A 27949-nucleotide genomic window follows, 5' to 3' on the forward strand; every position below is an offset into this window, starting at 1 on the left:
GCAAAGGTCCATCTAGTCAAGGCTATGGTTTTCCAGTGGTCATGTATGGATGTGAGAGTTGGACTGTGAAGAAAGTTGAGCGCCGAAGACTTAATGCTTTTGAACTGTGGTGTTGGAGAAGACTCTTGAGAGTCCCTTGGACTGCAAGGAGATCCAACCAGTCCATTCTGAAGGAGATCAGCCCTGGTATATCTTTGGAAGGAATGATGCTAAAGCTGAAACTCCAGTACTTTGGCCACCTCATGCGAAGAGCTGACTCATTGGAAAAGACTCTGATGATGGGAAGGATTGGGGGCAGGAGGAAAAGGGGACGACAGAGGATGAGATGGCTGGATGGCATCACTGACTCGATGGACGTGAGTCTGGGTGAACTCCGGGAGTTGGTGATGGACAGGGAAGCCTGGCGTGCTGCGATTCATGGGGTCGCAAAGAGTTGGGCACGACTGAGCAACTGAACAGAACTGATAAGAGTTTTATCTAAGTAAAAATAGCAAATGTTTGAAATGAATGGCAAAAATAATACTAGACATTCATATCAAGCAAAGGCTAAAACTTTTCTAGTCCAAAACCTTTGAATGAGAAAAAGAGAATTTTTTTTAATTAATAAAAAATTAGACCACTAAACAATAGTAGGCTTGAGCGTTTGTGTGATAAACTCAAATAGCATTGAAACATGAAGTAGTGTTTTTAGAGAAATTGGTAACATCAGTCTTTTTCAGGAGATTTTAAATTACTTCTCAGAATTTAATAGATTAAGTAAACAAAAATTAAGGCTATGAAGATTTGGATAGCAATATGCTTTATCTAACAGGTATATGTCAAACTTTGTTCCCAATAAATACACATTTTTTCCAATTTATGTCAGTTAAAAAATTTTTTTTAATGTCTTGGGCTTCAAAGAGAATTTGAAATTTTAAATAAGAGAAATTGTGTAAGTCAATATATTTTGACTACATTATAGAAAAGCTAGTTGTTAAAGCTAAAGTGATTTTAACTATTTGGGTGATTAAAACTGTATCCTACTCAAACTTGAGCCTAAATTTCATACTATTTAAAAAGGAGCAACAGTGAAGAAGACATGCCACATCAAAACTGGTGAAATGCATATCTTTTTAAACATAGTGGATTAAATAACCATTTATTTTGAAATCAACCCCCTTGTAGAATTATAATAATTTTTTTTTAAATCATAGGGTATCAAGGAAAAAACTGGAAAGTTGATCACAGAAGTAAAACTCTGGAAGCTGGAAAGCAGCAACTTTGTACCACTAAGAAAACTCAACTTTCCACTTTTGGTGGGAAAGGCCTAGAATGGTCTAGAATTGTGCTGTTGAACACTGTGGTGCTTCAGGAATTAGTGGCTGCAGGTACCTTAAAAGAATTGTCTAAGAGTTAATAACAAATTAACAACCCTCATGGTGCCAAGAAGATATTTCTTACCTTTATCAAGGTTTCCTCTCTGATACTCTGTTCTTGAACAGTAGGCAAGCTCAGGTTAAGAGTGTCACACTCAGAAACAGAATTGAGAAAAATTTTACATGTTAAACTAGGAATCATCGAGTCTCTTTCCTCCTGGTTCTGAAAATACTAACATCAAGCTTCTGCCCCCAAAGGCAAGATTGGAAGAGTCATTCTATTATAGCAAACTGATGAGGAAGAGGGACCAACAGATAATAATAGACGAGGATCCACCAGGGAAATCATCAGACTGATCATCTTACATTGATACTACCTATTAACAGAGAATTCCAAGGCAACTTTTTTTTTGAATCTTTTTCGTTATAGTTTACCATAGGATATTGGCTATAGTTCTGTGTGCTACATAGTATAGGACTCTGTTGATGCACTCCATACATAGTAACCTGCCTCTGCCAACCCCAAACTCAATCTAGTCCTCCCTTCCCTGCTGCAACCTGTAAATTTTTTTTTTCTTTTAATGTTTCTGGGAGTGAGTTCATTTGTATTGTATTTTAGATTCCATATATAAGTGATAGTATCAGTCTTTCTGTGTCAGAGTTCATTTATAATTGTGTGATAGTCTCTGGGTTCATTGACTAGACAACTTTTAGGTTTTTCATTTTAAACCTTTTTTCATTTTAAAATATGAGATTAAGGATGACTAAGAGGAAGTGGGTAGAAACTTTATTATAATAGTTTTAAAACTTAAGTTTTAAAAGAAAACTTTAAAAAGTTACCGATAATTTTGGAAATAAGGGGATAATTATAACTTTGAAATGAGAAAGGATATTATGAAGAGTCAATCCTTAGAAAACAAGCTCTTAGACATTTAGAATATGAAATACTTAACAGAAGAGTTAGAAATTTAGGATGTTAAATTTCTAGTAGAATGTTGAAAGGTAAAATTGAGAAAAGCTTTCACAAAACAGGACAAAAGAGTTGTGAGTTGTAAGAGAAAATAAAGCTAGAGGATCACTCTTGGCAAGTTCAACATATGAAAAATCAGAATTACAGAATGGGAGGAAATGGATGGAGGAAGTTATTTAAGAATAATTCCACAAAAATCTTGAGTTTCCACATTAAAAGGATTCATAGCATGCACAGCATAGTGACTCGAAAAAAAACCAAGCAACATGATAGAATTTCAGGCATCAGAAACAGGGAAATTCCTAAAAACTTTTGTTTATGGACAATATAATAGAGATTAGGAATCAGTATCTTTGGAAAAATAATCAATAATGAAATAATGCCTCAAAATCCTAAAGGAAAATTTATTTCCAAACTACTAATTCTGTACCTTCCCAAAGCTGTCAAATGTGGGAGTAAATACATAGAACATATGAGGTTGTTCGAATATTTACTTCAAATGCACCATCTCTCTCAGTAATTTACTAGAGGACCCGGGCTCTATCAGAATGATTGGGTGAATCAAAAAGAGGAGGGATCCAGGAAATAAGATTTAGCACAGGAAAATGATGATGGTGCAGGGAGATGCAAGGAAGGTGGCTGTGCAGCAGGTCTGAAGAATAATCAGTTCATCAGGAGGACAAAAGGGTCTAGATGATATATCTTCAAGAAACATACACACAAGAAAAAAGATTTTTGTGAGTTTATTTGTAAGGGATATTATCTGTAATTTTGTTTTCCTGTGTTTGACAAGGATCGGTGTCAATTCTTTGCGTGTTTGGTTTAAAGGTAGCTGTCACCAGAGAAGCCATCTGGTCCTTGCTTTTTTAGTGGGAAGTTTTTTCATCACTTAATCTCTTGACATTTGGGATTTCCAGTGTCTTCTTGAATCAGTTCTGGCAGTTTGCTTTTTTTACCCCCAGAAATTCTTCCATTTCATGTGGGTTACTTTATGCCTTGCCATTCAGTTTTTTGTACCCTTCCCTTATAATCCTTTGTATTTCTTGTTATAAAGCCAGTATTAAAACTGGCCTTTCATTCTTGATTGTAATACAGGCATACCTTGAGATAGTTAGGTTTGGTTCCAGATCACCACAGTAAAGCAAGTAATGTGAATTTTTTGGTTTCGCAGTGCATATACAAGTTATGTTTATACGATACGGAAGTGAATTAAGTGTGTGACAGCATTATGTCTTAGAAACAGTATGCTGCTGCTGGCTGCTAAGTGGCTTCAGTCATGTCCGACTCTGTGCGACCCGAGACGGCAGCCCACCAGGCTCCCCATCCCTGGGATTCTCCAGGCAAGAACACTGGAGTGGGTTGCCATTTCCTTCTTCAATGCATGAAAGTGAAAAGTGAAAGTGAAGTTGCTCAGTCGTGTCCAACTCTTCGCAACCCCATGGACTGCAGCCTACCGGGCTCCTCCGTCCATGGGATTTTCCAGGCAAGAGTACTGGAGTGGGGTGCCATTGCCTTCTCCATAGAAACAGTATACATACTTTAAAAAAACTTTATTATTAAGCATTATCATTCATCAAGTTGCAGCCTTTCTGCTGGTTGACTGTCTTGCCTCAGTGTTGATGGTCTTGGCCTCAATTTGATCAGGGAGGTTGGTTGCTGAAGGCTGGAGTGGTTGTGGCAGTTCTTAAAATAACAGTGAAGCTTGCTGCATTGATTGACTCTTCCTTTCACTTGAACACTTAGAGGCCATTGTAGGATTATTAACTGGCCTAATTTCAATATTGTTGTGTCTCAGGGAATGGGGAGACCTGAGGGGAGAGAGATACGAGAACAGTCAGTGGAGCCACCAGAATACACAGTATTAAGTTTACTGTCTTACATGAGCATGGTTTCTGGTGCCCCCAGACAATTATGATAGTAACATTAAAGATGATTGATCAAAGGTAGCAAAAAATAATAGTGGAAAAAGTTTGAAATACTGCAAGAATTACCAAAGTGTGACAGAGACACAAAGTAAGCAAATGCTGTTGGAAAAATGGTGCTGATAGACTTGTTTCATGCAGGGTCACTATAAACCTTCAGCTTGTTTAAAAAAAAAAAAAAGATAGTAGCTGTGAAGCTCAATAAAATAGGGTGTGGTGGTGGTGGTTTAGCTTGTTTAATTTGTCTTTTTTTTTTTTTTTTTTTTGATCAAGCCCTCCCTGAAGGTTTGTCAATTTTGTTGGTATTTTTAAAAATCCAACTTTTGATTTCATTGTTTTTATTTATAAAAATTCTCTTTCATTTCTGCTATAGTCTTTATTGTTTCCTTTCTTCTGTTTGCTTTGGGTTTAATTTGCTCTTTTTCTGGTTTCTTAAGATGGATGGTTAGATTATTGATACCTCCTTTTAAAGTAGATATATATAGCTATAAATTTCCCTTTAATCACTGCTGCTACTTCATCTCATCAGTTTTAGTGTGTTGTGTTTTTGTTTTCATCTCAACATATTTTATGGTTTCTCATGTGATTTCTTTGATCTAAGGAATATTTAGGAATCTTTTGCTTAATTTCCATGTGTTTGTTAATTTTCCAAATTTTCTTCTGTTACTGATGTCTAGTTTCATTCTATTGTGGTTGGAGAACATACTTTGTATGATCTGATTCCTTTTAAATGTGTTGTTTTATGACTTAACATACGGTCTGTATACTGGAGAATGTTCTATATATGCTTGAGAAAAAAGTGTTTTCTGCTTTTTTTGAGTATTCTGTAGTTAACTGTTAGATCTGGTTGGTTTATAGTGTTTAAGTCCTGTTTTCTGATTGGTCTCCTATCTGGTTCTTTCTGTTACTGAAAGTGAGGCACAGAAGTCTCCATCTGTTTTTGCTTTTGTCTGTTGTCTATTTCTCCTTTCAATTCTGTAAGTTTCTTCTTCATGTATTTTGTGGCTTTGTTAGGAGTATATATATTTACCGTTTATCCATAATTTTTGATGAATTGAACCTTTTTTCTTATAAAATGTTCTTTGTCTTTAGTAATGATTTTTTTCCCTTCGTGTCTTGTGTCTGAAAATAATATAACCGCTAGAGTCGCTGTCTTTTGGTTACTGTTTGCACTGGATATCTTTTTCTGTCCTTTCACTTTTAAATTCTTTGAATCTTGTCTCCTTTTATTTTATTTATTTATTTTTCTTTCTTTATTTTTTTTATTTGTCTCCTTTTAAAAATTAATTTATTTTTGGCTTTACTGGGTCTTCCTTGCCTTGTGTGGGCTTTCTCTATTTGTGGTGAGTGGGGACTGCTCTTTTTTGTGTTGCAAGGGCTTCTCATTGTGGTGGCTTCTCTTGTGGAACACAGGTTCTAGGCTCATGGGCTTCAGTAGTTGCTGCATATGGGCTCAGTAGTTGTGGTCTGCAGGCTCAGGGCACAGGGGCTTCAGTAGTTGTGGTGTACAGGCTTGGTAGTTGCTGCTGGCGGGCTCTATTAGTTGTGGCACAGTGGCCTTAGTTGCTCCACAACATGGAATCTTCCTGGCCCAGGGATTGAACCGGTGCGGTCTGCATTGGCAGGTGGATTCTTATCCACTGTACCACCAGGGAAGTTCCTAAAATATGTCCCTTGTAAGCAGCATATAGTTGGATTGTGTTCTTTTACCCATTCTACCAAATGTCTGCTTTTTGATTAGAATACTCAATTAATTTGCATTTAATTCCAATAATGTAGAATTTATGTCTTTCATTTTGCTATTTGTTCTCTATATGTCTTAAAATTTTTTCCTGGCTTTCTTCTTCTATTGTTGCTTTTCATTGTGCCATGCAAATTGTTTTTCCATGGCTTTTAACTCCAACAGGAGAAGAAACAGTCAACACTTTTTTAAATTAGACTTCTATATTATCAAGTTACCTTTCCCATGCTTTTTTTTTTTTAATTTGTTTTTGAAGGATAATTGCTTTACAATGTTGTGTTGGTTTCTGTCATACATCAACATGAATCAGGCGTATACATATGTCCTCTCCCTTACGAACTTCTCTCCCACCTGCCACCCCATCCCACCCCTAAGTTGCCACAGAGCGTTGGTTTGAGTTCCCTGAGTCATACAGCAAATCCCCACTGGTTATCTATTTTACATATGTAGTATATATGTTTCCATGCTACTCTCTCCATTTGTCCCACCCTCTCCTTCCCTGCCCCCATGTCCATAAGTCTGTTCTCTATGTCTGGATCTCCATTGCTGCCCTGTAAATAGGTTCATCAGTACCATCTTTCTAGTTTCCATATATATGCATTAGTATGTGATATTTATTTTTCTCTTTCTGACTTACTTCACTCTGTATAATAGGCTCTAAGTTTAACTACCTCATTAGTGCTGACTCAAATGCATTCCTTTTTATGGGTGAGTTATAGCCCAATGGCACCCCACTCCAGTACTCTTGCCTGGAAAATCCCATGGACAGAGGAGCCTGGTAGGCTGCAGTCCATGGAGTTGCTAAGAGTCGGACACAACTGAGCAACTTCACTTTCACAGACACAACTGAGCGACTTCACTTTCACTTTTCACTTTCACACATTGGAGAAGGAAATGGCAACCCACTCCAGTGTTCTTGCCTGGAGAATCCCAGGGACCGGGGAGCGTGGTGGGCTACCGTCTCTGGGGTCGCACAGAGTCGGACATGACTGAAGTGACTTAGCAGCAGCAGCAGCATAGTCCATTTTGTGTGTGTGTGTGTATACATATACATATATGTATATATATGTATATAAACCAGCTTCTTTGTCCATTCATCTGTTGATGGGTATCTAGGTTGCTTCCATGCCCTAGCTATTGTGAATAATGTTGCAGTGAACGTTGGGTACCATGCTCATTAATTCTTCATGTGTATTCAAGTTACTCACCATTGTCCTTTGATTCCAGCCTGAAGTATACTCTTTAGTATTTCTTGTACAACAGATCTGCTGCTGAAACCTTGTAGTGAATTTTTCATTTTCATGATTGTATTTTTCGGCTTTTATTTTGTTCTTTTTCATGATTTCTATCTCCTTATTCATATTTTCTGTTTGTGAGACATCCATCTTATATTTTTCTTCAGTTCTTTTGACATAGATTTCCTTTAGTAGTTCTTAGAACATGTTTAAAATGGCTGATTTGTAGCTTTGTTCACTAAGTCCAATGTCTGCGTTTCCTCAGAGACAGTTTCACTTGCCTTTTTTTCATGTGTATGAGCCATACATTTTTAAAATGTCATTTTTTTGTTGCTGTTGAAAGCTACATTTTAAATAATATGGCAGCTCTGATGATTAGATACTCTTTCTTTCCCAGCATTTGTTTTTGTTACTGTTTGTTGCTGTTAGCTAGTTGAGTGATTTTTCAGAACTAATTCTGTAAAATATATATTCTTTGCCTTGTGTGGCCACTGAAATGTCTCTACTCAGTTAGCTTAGTGGTCAGCCGATAATTGGACAGTGCTTGAGATGAGTACGTTCCCAGTTTTGTTTAGAGGCTCTGTGTGTATGTTTGTTGGGGCACAGCTTTAACACTCAACCAGGAAATTTGTTACTTAGCTTTACCCTTTGTTTCCTGATGTGCAGAGCTTCCAGGTTAGCCAGAGGTGTGCACTTAGGGCTTTCTCAGGCCCTTCCTGATCATGTGCACAGCCTGCAGCTTGTGTGTGGCTCTGGGCATACATTTGACCGCGTAGATTGTCAGGAATATTTTAGAGCTTTTATAAGCCCCATTTTTTCTTTTTAAACTTCTTGGTTAGTCTGTTGTTGGTCTCATCTGTTATCCTCTGCCTCAGTCACCTATAACATGGTACAATTGCTTACAGTTGTTTTTGACAAATGCCTTTGGGGAAAAGGCTTTTTTTGCACTGAGTACACTCTTAGGATAGCTTTGGGAGTGGGGTCTTCCAGGAAACCACCAGACATGTCAAATAATGAACAGTCCTCTGAGGATGCAGTAGTAAAGGAACTGTCGCCCTTATCTGCCCCTCTTGGGTAACTACCAGGCTGCTGGTTTTCACCAGACTTGTGGACTGTTGGTTTTCAAGTCTACTGTGTTGGGAGGATGGGAAAAGGGCAGAATCGATGCCACAGAGTTTGCTGGTCTCATCAAGATTAGCCATCTTTCTTGAATAAGCTCTCCCCAGATTGCTGCAAGCCTTTGGTTAATTTCTAGTGTTAGGAAAATGTTGACTGTTTTTGTCAGTTTTCTTTTTCGTGTTATGGAGATGATTTTCGAATGTCCTTATTTTCGTATTTTTACTGATGTCTTACAGCTGAATTTTCAGGGTACTTTTATATTTTAGATATGAGTGTTTTGTCAGGTATGTGACTTGTACACATTTTCTCCAAATCTGTCACTAGCTTTTTAATCCTCTTCATAGACTCTCTCACCAACTAAAATATTTTGTTTTGATGAAGTCTAGTTTATCAGATTTTAATTCTAAGGGTCATGCATTTGTTATTTCTAAGAACACTTTTCTATCTTTAGAGCCCAATGATTTTTTTCTGTCTTCTACAAGATTAACACTATTATATTTTACACGTAAACCTATAATTTGCTTTGAAATAAACACTGATATAGAATGTCAGATTTGAGTCAGTGTTTTTTTTTTCTCTTCACATATATCCGGTTGTTCCAGCACCATTTGTTGTAAAGACTTTTTTTCTTATTGAATCGCGTTTGCAATTTTGTCAAGAAATCAGTTAGCACTCTTCAGGTAGGACTGTAGTATAATTTGGGGGAGGTTACAGAGGGATGGATATAAGAAGATAAAAATCATTTTCTTATATAGGAAAATAATAAGATCCAAAAATGAAAAATCAAGATATGAATGTATTTAGAAATTGGGGTTGAGAAGGCAATGGTACCCCACTCCAGTACTCCTGCCTGGAAAATCCCATGGATGGAGCAGCCTGGTAGGCTGCAGTCCATGGGGTCGCTGAGGGTTGGACACGACTGAGCTACTTCACTTTCACTTTTCACTTTCATGCATTGGAGAAGGAAATGGCAACCCACTCCAGTGTTCTTGCCTGGAGAATCCCAGGGACGGGGGAGCCTGGTGTGCTGCCATCTATGGGGTCACACAGAGTCAGACACGACTGAAGTGACTTAGCAGCAGCAGAAATTGGGGTGGGATTTCACTGGTTCTGTTTTTCATAACATGCTTTATTTGATTTTTAAAATATGTATTTGTATATATTTGATTAAAATAAAAACAAAATACTGTAGGATAATGCTAACACCTTACTTAGGGGAACGTCCAAAGCCTTAAATGTCTAAATTTTCAGTTTTGAAACACTTTTTACTGTGGAAAGAATGCTCAGAATAGTACATGGAAAAAGGTCCAACTTAAGTATTCAAAAGTACATGTGTGCTTAATCACCCCTGTCAAAAATTAAAACATTGCCAGATCCTCTACTTTCCTTCTCTGCTGGGGAATTACCTCCTATGTTTTCTGATACTAATTTTTTTGCCTTACATTTTTGCCATCAAAAAACACATTTTTGACCCTTTTTCTGTTAATGAAATTTATGCAAACAGATTCTGGCTTTTCCAGCTTTATGAGATTTAGTCCTATTGTTGCATATGACTGTAGCTGATTAATTTTCATTGCTGTACAGTATATTAATACTCCGTAGTTCATTCTGTTTTTGGTGGAAATTTGACTTGTTTCCATTTTTAGACAGTTGTAAATAATGCTATGCATTTACTTGTACATGTCTCCTAGTACACACATGCACACCTGTATGTTTAGTAAATACCTAGGAATTTAATAGCTTGGTTTTAGAGTGGAGAACCCTATGGACAAAGGAGCCTGGTGGGCTGTAGTCCATAGAGTCACGAAGAGTCAGACATGACTGAAGTGAGTAAGCACACAGAGTATAAGTTCTATTTCAGAAGCTATTCAACATTTTTTTTCCTGAAGTGTTTGTAACAGTTTATAATCATCAGCAGAGTTCCTTTTGTACTGTATCTTCTGCAGCACTTTATATTGTTAATATTTAATTTTAGTCATACTAGAGGGTATGGTGCACTGTCTCTTAGTGGTTTTACTTTCTATTTCCCTGATTGCAAATGTGATTGAATACCTTGTTAATACGTTTCTGACAAGATTTCATAATTACTTTGTGTGTATTTCAAAAGAATGTGTAATCTTCAGTTTTTTGGGTGCAGTATTTATGTGTTTGTTAAGTCATTTTGTTAATCATGTTGTTCAAAACTTCTACATCCCTACCTGGTTAATTTCTGCATACTGGGTCTGTTAGAGAGAGATGTTAAAATCTTCTACTGTGGTTATGGATTTGCTTTGCTGTCCATTTTTGGTTTATATATTGGAATCTGTATGGTTGGGGAACATAAATTTAGAATTGTTTCATGTTTCTGATGAGTTAAAACTTTTACCATTGTTGATTCTTACTACCTTTGGTGATACTTTTTGCTTTGAAGTCTGCTTTTATTGCTAATAACATAGCTACACAAACCTTCTTATAGTTAATGTTTGTGTGGTTTGTTTTCTCCCTGCAACCATTTATTTAAAATTTTTCTGCCCCCTATGTTTTACAACTGTTTTATGTATACACCATATCATTGTTGTTTTACTTTCAGTCCCATCTAACACTTAGTCTTTTAATTATAACATAAGAATTCATTCATATTTCATAAATTAATGGTTATCAGGATTTAAATTATCTTATTATGTGCTTTCTATTTATTGTGACTGTTGTATTATTTTTCTCAAGAATGCTTTCTTTTTTTTGTTCACTAATTTTATTACTTGTTCCTTTCCCCATTTTTTTTTAAACTATTTTGTCTGCTAGCCACAAATCTAATTTTTGTTTATTGGAAAATACTTGTTTTTCTTTTTTGAAGAGGAGCATCACTGAACATGAAGATGTTCCAGTATCCACTTTTTTTCTGGTGATAAGTCAGCCATTAGTTGCATTGTCATTTCTCATGTATAACCAGTCACTTTTTTCTGGCTGCACTTAAGGTATTTTTTTGGCCTTTAGTAGATGGACTATGTATGATATATACTGTAGAAGTGATTCTTCATATTCATCATGCTTGGGTTTGTTGAGATTCTTGGATCTACAAGGTAATATTTTATACCAAATTTGAGATGTTTTTGTTCATTGTTTCTTTAGGAAAAACTATTGTGTACCTTTTTTACTCTTCTTGCTCTCTTTCTGTTACATCTTATTGTACATACATGTTGAATTGAGTTTCATCTATTTTGAACTGCCTGATAGTGTTCTATACTGGTCTCTGAGGCTCTTAATTTTTCTTCAGTAGTTTTAACTCTGTTTTTTGGATTGAATAGTTTTGTTGGTCTATCTTCAAGCTCACCAATTCTTTCTTCTTCCATCTCTAATCACCTCCTTATGGTAAATTTTTATTTTTATTTTTTTTTTGTCAGCTTTTTCTTTCTTATAGTCTCTTTTTGAATGTGTGTTCTTTTAATTCTCATACTTAAAATAGCTGCTTGGAGTTCTTTATATGCTAACACTTAGATTCTATATTCTGAGTACTCAGAATTGTATCTCTTAACACCCCTTTTTTCCTTAATATGGATCACTGTTTCCTGTTTCTTTGTAAATCATGCAGTTTTTGCCTGAAAACTGAACTTTATGATTATGTTTTAGTGTCTGGACTCTTAATGTTCTGAGAATTCTTGGGTGAAGTTTATAGACAGATTTTGAAGCTTGCTTATGGTTTACCTATTTCGAGAGATTCTGCTGATTCCCAACTGTTCTGCTGGACTTGGATTCTGTCCTCTGACATTTCAACCTTGTAGGGCTTCAGCTTTTGCTGCCAAAACTGTGCACAGTGGAATGTATCCTGTTGAAAAAACATCACACTCACAGTAAAGCTCTGTTCAAGTGTAAGCTTTCTCTCCAGCCTCTGTCAACTTTTTCCCCTCAACTTCTTCAGTTTTCCTCTGTGCATACATAGTTTTATCAGTCATCCAGTGATTTAGGCAAAGTTTATCCTGAGAATTTTTGTTACATTTCTCTTTTGGTTCTCTCCCTGCCATGCTTTCTCCATTTACATTTCCAGTTGTTTTTCCATGCCTCAATTCTGAGCCCTGAGATGATGTTATCTTTCTCCAGAGATAATTTTTGTTTGCTCATGCTACTCCTGGAGTCTCTAACATTCTGGGGTTACCTTAATTATGTGTTAAGGATTGAGTTTTGTGTTTTGTTTTTTTTTTTTTTTTTAATCTGGCTACTTAAATGTCTTCAGGTGGTGTTGCAGTGTATGCAAGAACTTTTTTTTACTTCTGGTTCGCTAGAGTATAATCTTTTAGGAACTCGACTCAAAGAGTGGGCAACATTTACTTTGGTTTTAACCAGTTCTGAACCTTGCGATCTCAGTTTGATCCCACTAGCTCTAAAGCAATGTCAGAAATAGTGATCAGTTTCTCAACTGCATCATCTGGATTAGCAAATAAGCCCAAGGTAAAAGCATCCTTAGGTGCTAGGTTTATATCTCTAGGTCACCATTTTGTCTTGGATCTTGGCCTGATCATTCTTTACTGTTGTATTAGCTTTTTGATGCCACCAAATTGACAGTTTTTAATATTTTGCTGTTTTTTTCTAGTAGGTCTCAGTGAGTCAGTTGATAAATATTACCTATTCTGCTGTTATTGCAGCTATTTGAATTGACATGTTTGAATCAATGGATGTAAATGATAGGATAATGTCTCCATCCCTTGACTTTGATTTTTTTCCTGTGGTGAATTCATTCCTAAGTGTGTTACCTCCACGAGGTGGCAAAGATGGGCACTACCTGCTGTGATCTACATCATTGTCATAGCCATTATTTCCACTGAAGAGTATACCTTTCCCAGTAGTCCTTGCAGGTATTTCCAAATTTCCCATTCTGGCTACATTGCCATCCATAATATAATAATGGTAGCTAGGAGCAAAAGGCACTCTGATCAGTCTAGGTATCATTTGTTCATCCCTTGATCCAGGAGCTTAAGATTGGTGCAGTTGTAACAGTTACATATTAATACTGTTTCCCAAAGGAAGATACCATTAGCATAAATAGGAAAAAGAATGTTGGGCAAAGAAGCAGATTGTTCTGTAACAGTTTTTGTAGATTTATAGCATATCCTGAAAGATTTGATTGTATTGTTGGATCCAGTAAAACTACCTTGCAACACAATTTCGTGAGAGATTGTAGTTGACTGATAACTTGTTAAAATTATTTTGCTCAGTTGTGTATCTCTGAGACTGACAAACTGTGACAGATATTTTCTAGAGTCACTGTTAGTAAAAGAATAAAAGAGACTTTTATTCCTCCTCTTCCCATTGTTTTCAAAAGTTGAGAGACCTACGTTTGTTGTTAATCTGCAGTAACTCCTTCTAGGGATAAGAATAATATGTTATCTTTAAAATAGGGTTGCTGTATCAGTTGGCTATTGCTGTGTAATAAATTACTCTAGAACTTGACATAAAACAAACATTTATTATTAGAGTAAGTCTATGAATCAGGCAGTATTTCTCGTCTTGGTAGGGCTCGTTTAAGTCCGCATTCAGAACCAGGTCAGGAGAATGATTCTGCCACTGTTGGATGGGGTTCTCTAGGATGGACTGTTGTGGGACATCTGGGCTTTCCTCTTGTCCTCTAGCAGGTTAGAGTGGGTTTGTTCTCATGGTAGTGGCAGGATTGCAAGAGAGCAGCGACATACATGGCCTCTTGAAGCCTAGCTGAGAACTGGCAAACTGTGACATTTGCTACATTCTGTTTGATCTTCCTTAAAAGGTCAAGCCTGGAGTAAACAGGGCTATGGAAAGATCTGTTGGTAGTGTTAGTTGCTCAGTCATGTCTGACTCTCTTTGTGACCCCATGGACTGTAGTCTACCAGGCTCCTCCCTCCATAGAATTCTCCAGGCAAGAATATTGGAGTGGGTAGCTATTCCCTTCTCCAGGGGATTTTCCTGACCCAGGGATTGAACCCAAGTCTTCTGCACTGCAGACAGATTCTTTACAGGCAGTCTGAGTGACCAAGGAAACCCACCTCTTGGTAGGGGAAACTGCAAAGTCTCATTGCCAAGTGCATTATTCATGTACCTCGTGAATAATGAATAGGATGGTACAGAATTGGGGTTATTTTTGCAGACAGGCTTTTGATTCATGCTGTAGAATTTTTGATGTTATTTTGTTCTAAATTGCTCCCCATTATATTTCAGTAGGAATTGTGTTTAAGAGTAGACGTTGTTACAAGTGTAAATTAAATACATTGATCTGTCCAGTAGTCAAGATGACTTATACTTGTTTCATGGAATGTGTCTGATGGGGTTTTGTAAGCATTGTTCATGGACTGAGTTATCAATTGTAGGTAATTGAAATGCCTGTTGTAGTACCAGTTGTAAGTATTAATAGATGATTATACTGTTACTCTTTTGATTATAAATGACAATTTCTTGTGTTTATCATTATTATTATTATACTAACCTTCTTAATTGACTTTATTTTCCCCTGCATATTATTCTTTGCATATTGTGATATTTTAAACAGATTTATTGAAGTACAATTGATATATACTAAATCACACAGGTTTAAAGTGTGCAATTTGAATAGATTTGATATCTGTATATACCCATGAAGTCATCACAAGATAACAAACATATCCTTTATCTTCCGAAGTTTCCTTGTGCCCCTTTGTAATCTTTTCCTATTTATTGCTTCTTCCGTAATGCACAATGACTGATCTGCTTTCTGTCACTTGATACGTTAGTTTGAATTTTCTAGAATTTTATGTGGATGAAGCTGTGCATTGTGAGATCTTTTTGTCTGCTTTTTTCCACTCAGCATGATTATTTTCACATACATCTGTGTTGCATGTGTCATTAGTTAAATTCTACTCTGTTCATTGTATATAACTTAAGGCTTTATATGTTGTTGGATATTTTCCCCTCAGCTTTTGGCTGTTACAAATAAAGATGATCATTTGTATGTAAGCCTTTGTGTGAACATATGCTTTGTTTCTTTGGGTAAACACCTACTAAGTGTTTGATATTTTAAGATATGGTGATACTGTTTTTACAAAGTGATTGTACCATTTTATCTTCCTGCATGTATGTATTAGCATTTCAGTTGTGTAGTGATAACTCATGGTTTTAACTTGCATTTCCATGTTGACAAATGATACTAAGCATGTTTTCATGTACTTATTTTCATTCATGTATCTTTGATGAAATGCTGCTTCAAATCTTCTGCCTGTTTTATAATTTAGTTGTTTTTTTGTTATAATTGAGGTTTTAAAAACAGATTTGTTTATTGGTGGATATAATTGACACATTTAAAGTGTATAGTATGGTAAGTTTATATATATACACACACACATACACACATAACATACACTCAGGAAGTCATCACTACAACCAAGATAATGAATATATTTATCACCCCCAAAAGTTTCCTCTTGCTATTTTGTAATTCTTTCTTTTCAGCTGCATCCCCCTTTTGGGTATGATCCAGATCTGTAGAATTTTGCATTATGAAACTGAAACTCTACCATTAAAGCACAATTTTTTATCCCCCTCATCCTTAACCCTTGGCCGCCACCTTTCTGCTCTTTTGTTCTGTTATCTTGACTATGTTAAATACCTCATATGAGTGAAATCATACAATATTTATTTTGTAATTGGCTTATTTCACTTAGCATAATGTTCTCAAGTTCATCCATGATGTAGCATGTAACAAGATTTTCTTCATTTTTAAAGACTACTTAATATTCCATTGTATGTATATACCATATTTCCTTTATTCATTCATCTGCTGCTGAGCATTGAGTTTGCTTCTGTCTCTTGAATAATGCTACAGGACACATGAGTATATAAATATCTCTTTGAGATCCTGTTGTACTTTGAATTATTTTGGTATATACCCAAAGCTAAGATTACTGGGTCATATGCTAATTCTGTTTTTAATTTTTTGAGATACTGCTTTACTATTTTCTGTAATTGTACCATTTTACATTCCCCCCTACATTACACAAGAGTTCCAATTCTCTGTATCCTTTCCAGCACTTATTATTTTCTATTCTTTTGGTAGTGGCCATTTTATTGAGATATGAAATATCTCATTGTGGTTTTGATTTGCATTTTTCTTATGATTAGCAGCATTGAACATCTTTTCATATATTCTCTGGACATTTGTATATTTGTCTATTCAGATCTTTTACCTGTTTTTAAATAGGATTGTTTTTGTATTTTTGTTGTTGAGTTGTAAATGTTACTTACATATTTTGGGTATTTAACCCCTTACCAAAAATACGATTTGTAAAAATTTTTTCTCATTCTGTAGATTGCCTGTTCACTGTATTGGTTGATTCCTTTGATGAAGAGGAATTTTTAATTTTGAGGTAGTCTGCCTTGTCTATTTTTGCTTTTGTTGTCTCTGCTTCTGGTGTCATATTCAAGAAATCAATGCCCAAAACTCAGTGTCATGAAACTTTTGGCCTTTTTCTTCTCAGGATTTTAGCTGTCATGTTTAGGTCTTTGATTTGTTTTAAGTTTATTTTTTAATGTCGTATTAGGTAAAGATCCAACTTCATTCTTTTGCATGTTTTGATCCAGTTGCCCAGCATTATTTGTTGAAGAGACGTCCTTTCCCTGTTGTGTACTGTTGACATCATTATCAAAAATCATTTGACCACACATGCATGAGTTTATTTCTGGACTCACTCTTCTCTTTCTTTGGTTTATATGTCTGACTTTATGTCAGTCCCACAGTGTCTTGCTTACTGTTGCTTTGTAATATGTTTTGAAATGAGGAAGTGTGAGACTTAATATGTAGAAACACAACTGATATTTGTGTGTTGTTTTTATATCCTGCAAAATTGCTGAGACCATTTACTAGCTGTAACATTTTTAAAGAATCTTCAGGATTTTCTATGTATAAGATCATGTCATCAGCAAATGGGTAACTTTACTTCCTTATTTCTAATTTGTGTGCCTTTTATTTTAATTTTTTCCTGTCTAATTGCTCTGGTTTGTACTTCTAGTACTGTGTTGAATAGAAGTAGCAAATGTGGGCATCCTTACCACCTTTTTGCTCTCAAAAAGCTTTCAATCTTTCGCTAGAGTATGATGTTAACGGTTGATTTTTCTCATGTGACTTTTACTGTGTTGAAGTGGTTTCCTTCTGTTAATAGTTTATTGCATGTTCCTACCTGAAATGATTTTGAGTTTTGTCAAATGTTTTTTTCCCCATCAAGATGGTCACTTGGTTTCTGTCCTTCCTTCTATTAATGTGATGCATTTCATCAATTGATTTTTTGTCTGTTGAACCATCCTTGCCTTCCAGGAGTAAATCCAATTTGGTCATGGTGAATATCATTCAGTTTGCTGGTGTTTTGTTGAGGAGTTTTGCAAATACTCATATATGTCTGTAGTTTTCTTGTGTCTTTGTCTTTGGTATCACATACTGCTGATCTCATTACTCTTAATGAGAATGAGTTTGCATATGTTCTTTTGTGTTCAGTTTTTTAGAAGAGTTTGAGGAGAATTCTTGCTTAAATAGTTGGTAGAATTACTCAGTGAAATCATCTGGTTCTTCACTGAGAGGGTTTTGATTATTGCTTCAGTCTCCTTACCTAGTTATAGATCTGTTCAGATTTTTTAGTGCTTCATGATTTGGTCATCATAGATTGTGTGTTTATTGGTATATAATTGTTCATAGTAATCTCATAATTCTTTGGCATTTGTTGTAATGTCCCCTCTTTTATTTATGATTTTGTTTGAATAATCTCTCTTATTTTCTTAGTCTAAGAATTTGTCAGTTTTGTTGATTAAAAAAAACAACTCATTTTTTACTAACTTTTGGTTTTCTTATATAAGTATAAAATTAAGCTGATGATTTAAGATCTTCTTTTTTAAATGTGAGCATATAAACTTTCCTCTTAGTACTGCTGTCACTGTATCCCATTAGTTTTGGTATGTTGTGTTTTCAAAATATTTTCTAAATTCACTTGTGATTTATTCTTCGACCCATTGGTTGTTTAAGAGTTAGTTGTTTCATTTGCTGTATTTATGGATCTTATTTTCCTTTTGCTGTTGATTTTTAGTTTCATTCCATTGTTGTGAGAGAAGATAGTTGGCATGAGTTCAGTCTTAAATTTGGTAAGATTTGTTTTGTGGCCTACTTTACATATATTTTTGCTGTTATCTGCATTTGGGGTTTCATTCTGAAGCTGTTTCTAATTTGTCAGTGTTTAATTTTCTGAAATATGTTCATACCTTTTCTGTACACTGAAAATACTTGAAAAATGAAGACATTACTTATCAGAAATTTTAGATTTATAGAAAATTTGAATAGAAAGTATAGAGTTCCCACTCTACCCTTCCTCCCCCGTGGACACTTTGTTTTCTGTATTAACAACTTACCTTAATATGGTACAATTGTTACAATTAGTGAACCAATATTGTTACATCATTATTAACTAAAGATCATAGTTTATTCAGATTTTCTTAGTTTTCACCTAATGTTATTTTTCTCTTCCAGGATCCCATTCAGGATACTGCATTACGTTTAGTTGTCATTTCTCATTAGACTTTTTAAGACTGTATTTTTAATGACTTTGACAGTTTTGAGGAATATTGGTTAGGTATATTATAGGATTTTCCTGTATCAGAATTTGTCTGATGTTTTTCTTAAGATTAGAGTGGGATTGTGGGTTTTAGGGAGGATATATTTGACATTTTAGTGAAATAAAACCAGTTCTATTAGTTACTTAAGTGTTCTTTCTGTATCTCCTTCCAGTATTCACCTAAAGAATATCCTAATTATATTATACTTTAGGTATGGATTTAAAGGGAACTTTCTGTCTAGTATTAGTCACTCATCCCTGTCTGACTGTTTGCGACCTCATGGACTATATAGCCCACCGGGCTCCCCTGTCCATGGAATTCTCCAGGCAAGAATACTGGGGTGAGTTGCCATGACCTTGTCTAGGTGATCTTCCCAACTCAGGGATCATATGCAGGTTTCCTTCATTGCAGGCAGATTCTTTACCATTTGAGCCACCAGGGAAGCCTATTTCCTATCAAACTTCCTTATAAGATACTCCCTTTAAACAAGATAGTGTTTATAATGGCCTGGTTTGTCTCTTTGAGGAACAAATACAATTAAAAGTGGGTTTTTCCCAGACTTTGAAATATAACTGTGAACAGAGCAAGATAAAGAAATTAAACTGTTAAACTCTTAAAGAATCAGCCTGCCAATGTAAGAGACCTGGGTTCAGTCCCTGGGTTGGGAAGATCCCCTTAGAGAAGGGAATGACTATCCACTCCAGTATTCTTGTCTGGATAATCCCAAGGACAGAGGACCCTGGTGGACTACATACAGTCCATGGGGTTGGAAAGTGTCAGACACTACTGAGTGACTAGCACACAAATTCAAAAAATTAGTTATTGTGTGTAATATTTGTATATGCTTTTGTGCAAACATGTGTATCTTTTTGGGAGAAGGCAATGGCACCCTACTCCAGTACTCTTGCCTGGAAAATCCCATGGACAGAGGAGCCTGGTGGGCTGCAGTCCATGGGTTCGCTAAGAGTCGGACATGACTAAGCGACTTCACTTTTACTTTTCACTTTCTTGCATTGGAGAAGGAAATGGCAACCCACTCCAGTGTTCTTGCCTGGAGAATCCCAGAGACGGAGGAGCCTGGTGGGCTGCCGTCTATGGGGTCACACAGAGTTGGACACGACTGAAGTGACTTAGCAGCAGCAGCATATCTATTTGTATTAGTTGGCTAGGGCTACTGTAATAAAAGACCACAGACTAGGTGGCTTAAACTACAGAAATACATTGTCTCACAACTCTAGAGGCTAAAAGTCCAAGATTTGATCGTTAGGTTTGGCTTCCCCTGAGGCCTCTCTCCTTGCAGATGTCAGTCTTCTCACTACGTCTTCACAGGGCCTTTCCTCTGTGCCTATATCCCTGGTATCTCTCTCTTGTTAATTAATATAAGAACACCAGTCATATTGGATTAGGGCCCTATCCTTATGACCCTATTTAACCTTTATTACCTCCTTACAGGCCCTGTCTCCAAATATAAATTATATTGGGAGTTAGAGCTTCAACACACAAATTTTATAGGGATACAGTTCAGTCTGTAACAAGTTTTATATAGTGTTTCTGATTTATCTCCCAGAGAACTTGGCATCTTCAGTATGTTTATTTTCTAGGCTGCTCTCACAAATTACCACAAACTAGATTGCTTGAAATAACAGAAATTTAATTCTGTCACAGTTCTGAAAGCCAGAAGTCTGAAATCAGTATCACTGGGCAGAAGTCAAGGTGTCATCAGTGATGTTCTCTGTACAGAAGAATCTCTTCTTTGTCCCAATTCCTAGCTATGGCTGCAGTCTTCAAGGCCAGTGTTTTCTGATCTCTGTGCTCTGACTTCACCTTCTCAGTGTGTCGTCAAATTTTTCCATGTCTCCCACTTTATAAGTGATTGCATTTAGGGCCCACGTAGATAATCCAGGATAGTCTCTCCATCTCAAAATCTTTAATGTAAATCACACCTGCAAAGACTTTTTTTCCCTCTTGCCATATAATATAAACTTCACAGATTTGAGGGAGTAGGATGTGGATATCTTTTGTAGGACCATTTTTTAGCCTTTCGTACTGAGCATCTCATAGTAGACTTGTGATGTTCTCAGTTTGATTTATAGTTTAGTTTGTAATAGGTCTCTACAGTTTTGGGTGGGTGAAGGCTGGTGGCAGTGGGTGGTAAAATATTTTCATCTCTTCTAAACATTATGTGTGAAACTGGATGTCTGTGTTCTCAGTGGGTGGTCCAAGAAGTATCAGCATCAGCATGACCTTAGGAAGTTCAGAAATCCAAAATGGTCAGCTGGACTTCCCTTGTGGCTTAGCTGGTAAAGAATCTGCCTGCAGTGAAGGGTTCAATTCCTGTGTTGGGAAGATTTCCCTGGAGAAGGGAAAGACTACCCACTCCAGTATTCTGGCCTGGAGAGTTCCTTGGACTGTATAGAGTCCATGGGGTCGCAAAGAGTTGGTCGGAAAGGACTGAGTGATTTTCACTTTCACAGTCTTACACTTGCTAAATCAGGAACTCTGAGAGTAGAGCCTAGCCATGTTTGCATAATAAGCCTTCTGGGTGATTCCCATGTACATTGAAGTTTGAGAACCACTTTTCTAGACTGTAGACATTATTAATGTTAAAACCATATTCACCTTCCTCTACAATGTTTTTTCTGCTTAATGGTAACACTTAAATTAGTCTAGCATCATCGTCCACAAACTGTTTTCTGTAGAGATAGAAACATATAGTACCAAATCTTAGTACTGTTCCTCAGTGAAATTAATTCATTTACTCAATAAAAGGTTGCACCGGACTCATTGTCAGTTGTATATTTACTTAGATGTAGTCATTTTATAAAGTAACGTTACTGACATCGAGAAATGATAGGAATTTTTTCTCCAGTCTTTAAACATGTGAATTGAATTCATTAGACTGAATTTTACTTTCCTACCTTCTGTATCCTATGTACATGTGGGGATACAATGTAAAATTTCTAATCTTTCAGCTTGCCTACACTACATTGTTAGGCTTTTATTATGTGCTATCCAGTGAAAGTGCTGAAGTGAGATTAATTATTTTGCTCAATGTGTCCACAGTGTAGCTCAGAAAACCCACAAGTAAATAGTTTATATAGAGCTATCACTAGTTGCTATTTGAGAAATCACTAGTTGTAATTGAGAAACACAGCTTCACATAGTTGAAGAAATTAAAGAAGGATCTGCCAGGGTGACTAAACTAAATATTGAAAAACTAGTATAAGGGTGTTAGCAAGGTTAAGGAGAAATAAAAAGTAAGTATAGTTCACCATGCGAAAAGGCTGAGAGAGCTTAGGGGCTCTTCTGGGAGTTGAAGGGGTTTCGTAGAAATATGAAGTGAGGAAGAGAGTAAAGACTAGAGAGATAGATGAGACTGAGGTCACTGATGAGTACTATGAAAGATTGAGGCATAGATGTGATTCTTCAGGGTAGCCATTGGGAAATGATTACTTATAGCATTTGGGAAGGATAAATTGAGTGCATAGTGAGTCTAGAAATACAACAGTTACAGTAATCTAGGTGAGAATAGTAGTAGTTGTGGTGGTGACAGAATAAAAATTCAGAAGAGTAACAAGCTGATTTTCAGGAAGGGTGAGAGCTGAAGTGTAGAATTCAGAGTAGTATATATTAAGTTTCAGAATTTGTGGAGTGTGATAAACTTAGGGGTAGGTAGATTTTTGACAAGTAAATTTTCAGTAGAGTGTTAGACTGAAGGTCACATTATACTGGATTGAAGGTTAAATTGAGGAAGCAAGAGTGTATCAGTATTCACTGTTCTCTACAATTATCTTCCCTGGCATTTAGTAAATGTTTAATCAATGTTAGCCATTATTATGGCCACTATTAATATATACTTTAATGACATCTCTTTTTTTTAAACTTTTTGGTGTATTTTTGGCATGTATGTAATATTAGATAAGCATTGACATAGAAGTGTGTGTTTTATTCAGAAATATTTTAATTATTTGCCATACTATTAATATTAATGGAAACAGCACTAAGAAGTTTGTTTCTCAGTTGAATAGATAATTATTCCTCAAAGGTAGCTGGCAATAGTTTCTTGAAAGTTACTGTAATAATTTAATTTATGGTTGTTAATTTAAAAAATAGTATATCATAGATATAATTATTCATACCTGAAGCAGAAGAACTAAATGATTGCCTTTACATGTATTCTTTCAGGTTTGATTTAATTTCGAATGAGATTGTTCTTACAGCGAGATGTTAATAAGACAAAATCTAGGTAAGTAGAAGATGACTTTGTTAAATATTACAAATCAAAATAGGAATAATACAAAAATTTATGTTTAAAAAGCATACCTCCAAATCCAAGGCAATGAGTCTTTAAATAAAATTTTGAAATACAAAGAAACAGCTTTTTGATTCACTTGGTCCGTTTGATTTGATGGAAGTAAAAACACAGCTGTCAAATAGTAGAACTACATTCTTAATTTTCCTCCTTTTATATTGTGATTAACTTAAGTATGCGGTTTCCAGTGACCCTTAAACATGTTTGAAAATCAGTTGATATTTGGTTTAGCTACTTGGAATCCAGCTCAATAAGACATTTGCTTAGATTTCTTCCGTGTTCCCTTCTTAAACTTCTTGAGTCATCTTTGCTTTTGTAAAATTTACTTTCTTATTTCCATTAACAGAACACTTCCACAGTTATTTAAATTTGTCAAATTATGACTTACGTTAATGTAATGTTCAGAGTTATAAATGATTGTTTTAATATTTTTTGTATTTCTACTGAATAACTTCTGATTTAGCATTCATATTTTAATTTTTTAAGACTGTCAACTTTAGAATTGAATTGTGATCATGTACTTTTGGTCTGATATGTGAAAGATTGCTTTTTTAATAATATAAATTAAGATGTTAAAAGGATGCATTTACTAATCTGTTGGTAAGTAAACATGGCTTCAGGATATAAACAGATGAAAAAGAATACTTTGATTACATTAAAATTAACTCAGGTCTTTCTGAATCTAACTAGATGTTTCAGCTGTCAAAACCTTGCTGATCTCAGTGGTTTAAAAAAAAAGCCTAGGATGAGAAGTGCTGTAGTTGAGTAATGTGCAGTTAAATAGTGTATTCTCAATTAGTGGTTTAGTCATAATTTGAAGGGACGTTTCCATTTTATTGGTAGTATGCTATAATAATAGTGGTAATTTGGAGAATACTTACTATATTAAGTGCTTCTCATGCCTTATTAGTCTTTACAGTACATCTTATAAGGTAGATACTGATGTCTATAAAACTTTAATTTTTTGGTTAATAGTGAACTATTTCCTTTTTTTTTTTAAGAAACTATTTTCACAGCATTTATTATAAGGAACATTTGCCTGTATATCTTTCTGAAGTTAGTTGAATACAGTGTTTATTAGGGTGTTTATTCTGATTTCTTACAAGTTAGATATTGCTCATGGGATGACACTGGTTTTAACTAACTCTGGTTTTGTGTGTGCTCAGTTGCTCAGTCATGTTGACTCTTTGTGGTTCCATGGACTGTAGCCTGTCAGGCTCCTCTGTCCATGGAATTTTCTAGCAAGAATATTGGAGTAGGTTGACATTTCCTCCTGCAGAGGATCTTCCTCACCCAGGCACTGAATCCAGGTCTCCTGTGTCTCCTGTATTGGCAGGCGGATTCTTTACCACTGCACCACCATTTTATTCCAGCACAATTACATATGCATTTTCTTTTTTGTTAAGGTATAATTTACATTTTTATTAGATCATGTATGGTAAAATGTGGAAAATTTAAAGTATAGAGCTAAATAAGTTTTTTACATGTATAACCACTGTGTAGTTTAAGATGTTGAACACTCATTGTCTCAGAAAGTTCCTCGTGCTCTTTCCTTTCCAATCCAGTAGCCTTTCCCGCAAGGTGAGCATCTTTCTAAATTCTGTCAGCATAGCCTAGTTTTGCCTGTTTTTGAATTTTATGTACATAGAATTATATAATATATACTCCTATACCTGGCTGTTTTCATTTAACACAAATGTTTCATCCATATTGTTGCATTAGCAGTTTATTATTTTTTATTGCTAAGTAATATTCTATTGTGTTAACATAAATTTAGGTTTTCTCTATAATTTTGTTTCTTGTATTCTCCATGTCTCTGACCTCACTTGCCAACTTTCTGCATTGCTTTCTTTCCGCTAGTTGTCTCCTTCTTTGTCCCCCATCACCTGCACAGTAAAATGTAAACTCATAACATGTTATATAATTATCTCATTGCAGCTATTCTAGAATTATCTGAATAAACTAAGCATGATGTTTATATTCTTAGTTTTAGTTCCATGTATATGTTGTCATTGTTCCCCCACCCTCTTGTCTCCCCAACTGTCAATATATTTTCTCCTGGTTGTCAGCTTATCTTTTGAAATAGTTCATCTCAAGCATCATCTTGTCGTTTGAGCCAGACCTGTCCATTCCACAGTAGTCTGTTTTCTTTACTAGACCGTGAGTTCTTTGAGGGTCAAGACCATCTCCATGGAAAAGGAATGCAAAAAAGGAAAATGGCTGTCTGAGGAGGCCTTACAAATAGCTGTGAAAAGAGAAGCGAAAAGCAAAGGAGAAAAGAAAAGATATAAGCATCTGAATGCAGAGTTTCAAAGAATAGCAAGGAGAGATAAGAAAGCCTTCCTCAGCGATCAATGCAAAGAAATAGAGGAAAACAACAGAATGGAAAAGACTAGAGATCTCTTCAAGAAAATTAGAGATACCAAGGGAACATTTCATGCAAAGATGGGCTCGATAAAGGACAGAAATGGTATGGACCTAACAGAAGCAGAAGATACTAAAAAGAAGTGGCAAGAACACACAGAAGAACTGTACAAAAAAGATCTTCATGACCCAGATAATCATGATGGTGTAATCACTAACCTAGAGCCAGACATCCCAGAATGTGAAGTCAAATAGGCCTTAGAAAGCATCACTGCGAACAAAGCTAGTGGAGCTGATGGAATTCCAGTTGAGCTATTTCAAATCCTGAAAGATGATGCTATGAAAATGCTACGCTCAATATGCTAGCACATTTGTAAAACTCATCAGTGGCAACAGGACTGGAAAAGGTCAGTCTTCATTCCAATCCCAGAGGCAATGCCAAAGAATGCTCAAACTACCACACAGTTGCACTCATCTTACATGATAATAAATTAATGCTCAAAATTCTCCAAGCCAGGCTTCAGCAATACGTGAACCGTGAAGTTCCAGAGGTTCAAGCTGGTTTTAGGAGGAACCAGAGATCAAATTGCCAACATCCGTTGGATCATCAAAAAAGCAAGAGAGTTCCAGAGAAACATCTATTTCTGCTTTATTGAATATGTCAAACCTTTTGACTGTGTGGATCACAAGAAACTGTGGAAAATTCTGAAAGAGATGGGCATAGCAGACCACCTGACCTGCCTCTTGAGAAACCTATATGCGGGTCAGGAAGCAACAGTTAGAACTGGACATGGAACAACAGGCTGGTTCCAAATAGGAAAAGGAGTACATCAAGGCTGTATATTGTCACCCTGCTTGTTTAACTTATATGCAGAGTACATCATGAGAAATGCTGGGCTGAATGAAGTACAAGCTGGAATCAAGATTGCCGGGAGAAATCTCAATAACCTCAGATATGCAGATGATACCACCCTTATGGCAGAAAGTGAAGAGGAACTCAAAAGCCTCTTGATGAAAGTGAAAGAGGAGAGTGAAAAAGTTGGCTTAAAGCTCAACATTCAGAAAACAAAGATCATGGCATCTGGTCCCATCACTTCATGAGAAATAGACGGGGAAACAGTGGAAACAGTGTCAGACTTTATTTTTCTGGGCTCCAAAATCACTGCAGATGGTGACTGCAGCCATGAAATTAAAAGACGCTTGCTCCTTGGAAGGAAAGTTATGACCAACCTAGATAGCATATTGAAAAGCAGAGACATTATTTTGCCAACAAAGGTCCGTCTAGTCAAGGCTATGGTTTTTCCAGTGGTCATGTATGGATGTGAGAGTTGGACTGTGAAGAAAGCTGAGCGCTGAAGAACTGATGCTTTTGAACTGTGGTGTTGGAGAAGACTCTTGAGAGCCCCTTGGACTGCAAGGAGATCCAACCAGTCCATTCTAAAGGAGATCACTCCTAGGTGTTCATTGGAAGGACTGATGCTAAAGCTGAAACTCCAATACTTTGGCCACCTCATGCGAAGAGTTGACTCTTTGGAAAAGGCCCTGATGCTGGGAGGGATTGGGGTCAGGAGGAGAAGGGGATGACAGAGGATGAGATGGCTGGATGGCATTACCGACTCTATGGACATGAGGTTGAGTAGTCTCCGGGAGTTGGTGATGGACAAGGAGGCCTGGCGTGCTGTGATTCATGGGGTCACAAAGAGTTGGACACGACTGAGCGACTGAACTGAAGTGAACTGAACCATCTATATCTTATTTATCTTAGTAGTGCAGTGTCAGAATGCTATGTGAACTTAGTGATTTGTTACTCACAGAACAGCCAGTAGAGTTCTCTCTCTAACAAATAAGGGTTCAGAGTACTGGCTGGAATGGGATGGGGGCATTGCACTTCAGTTGCTGTTAGACTGTAAGAAGGAGTCAATGAAGGCAATCTGAAGAAAGACATTTTGGAAAGAGAAGTAAAATATTCTCCTAGTCTCCTTTCAGTCCAGTTGGAATAAAATGGCTAATAATGTTCTTAGTCGAGATGTTAAGGAATATTGAGTGTCATTGTTGATTTTGATTACTCTTTCCAAATAAAGGCATTAATACATGTTATGGAAATTGGAGTGTTTGCTACTAATGTTTTCTTTGTGAGTTTCTGCTAGATAGACTAATACAAATAGAAGATTAGAAATCCTGATCACATCTTTAAGAAGTGAAGAAAAGTTTTCCTCATGTTCCTGAGGGTAAAAAACTACTGGAGAGGAGGAAAAAAATTGAATCATTGTCTGGAATTGTAATAACATTATTGATTCCTGTGGCTTAGGAAGCTTGTTATTTGCTGAGAAGTATTTTTAAAGATTTTGTCTTATCATTATATTTG

The 27949-nt window shown here is 36.1% G+C and overlaps 1 protein-coding gene across 14 annotated transcripts in view; it reads left to right on the plus strand.

Annotated features, from left to right (window-relative positions):
• ZNF644 (zinc finger protein 644) overlaps nt 1-27949 on the plus strand; it is a 127196-nt gene that overhangs the window by 14533 nt on the left and 84714 nt on the right. For 8 of the 14 annotated variants that reach the window (XM_005910582.2, XM_005910584.2, XM_070367707.1 and 5 more), the window contains exon 2: nt 23094-23154. The exons of 4 other annotated variants lie outside the window; for them this stretch is intronic. In XM_005910582.2, the coding sequence (XP_005910644.2) occupies nt 23111-23154 (44 nt within the window). In that variant the 5' untranslated portion in view covers nt 23094-23110. Of the gene's footprint in view, nt 1-1193; nt 1368-23093; nt 23155-27949 lie in introns of those variants that run through there. 2 more of the 14 variants (XM_070367703.1, XM_070367711.1) reach the window with 1 other exon arrangement.

Source organism: Bos mutus, chromosome 3, assembly GCF_027580195.1.
Source record: "Bos mutus isolate GX-2022 chromosome 3, NWIPB_WYAK_1.1, whole genome shotgun sequence".
NCBI classification, from domain to species: domain Eukaryota; kingdom Metazoa; phylum Chordata; class Mammalia; order Artiodactyla; family Bovidae; genus Bos; species Bos mutus.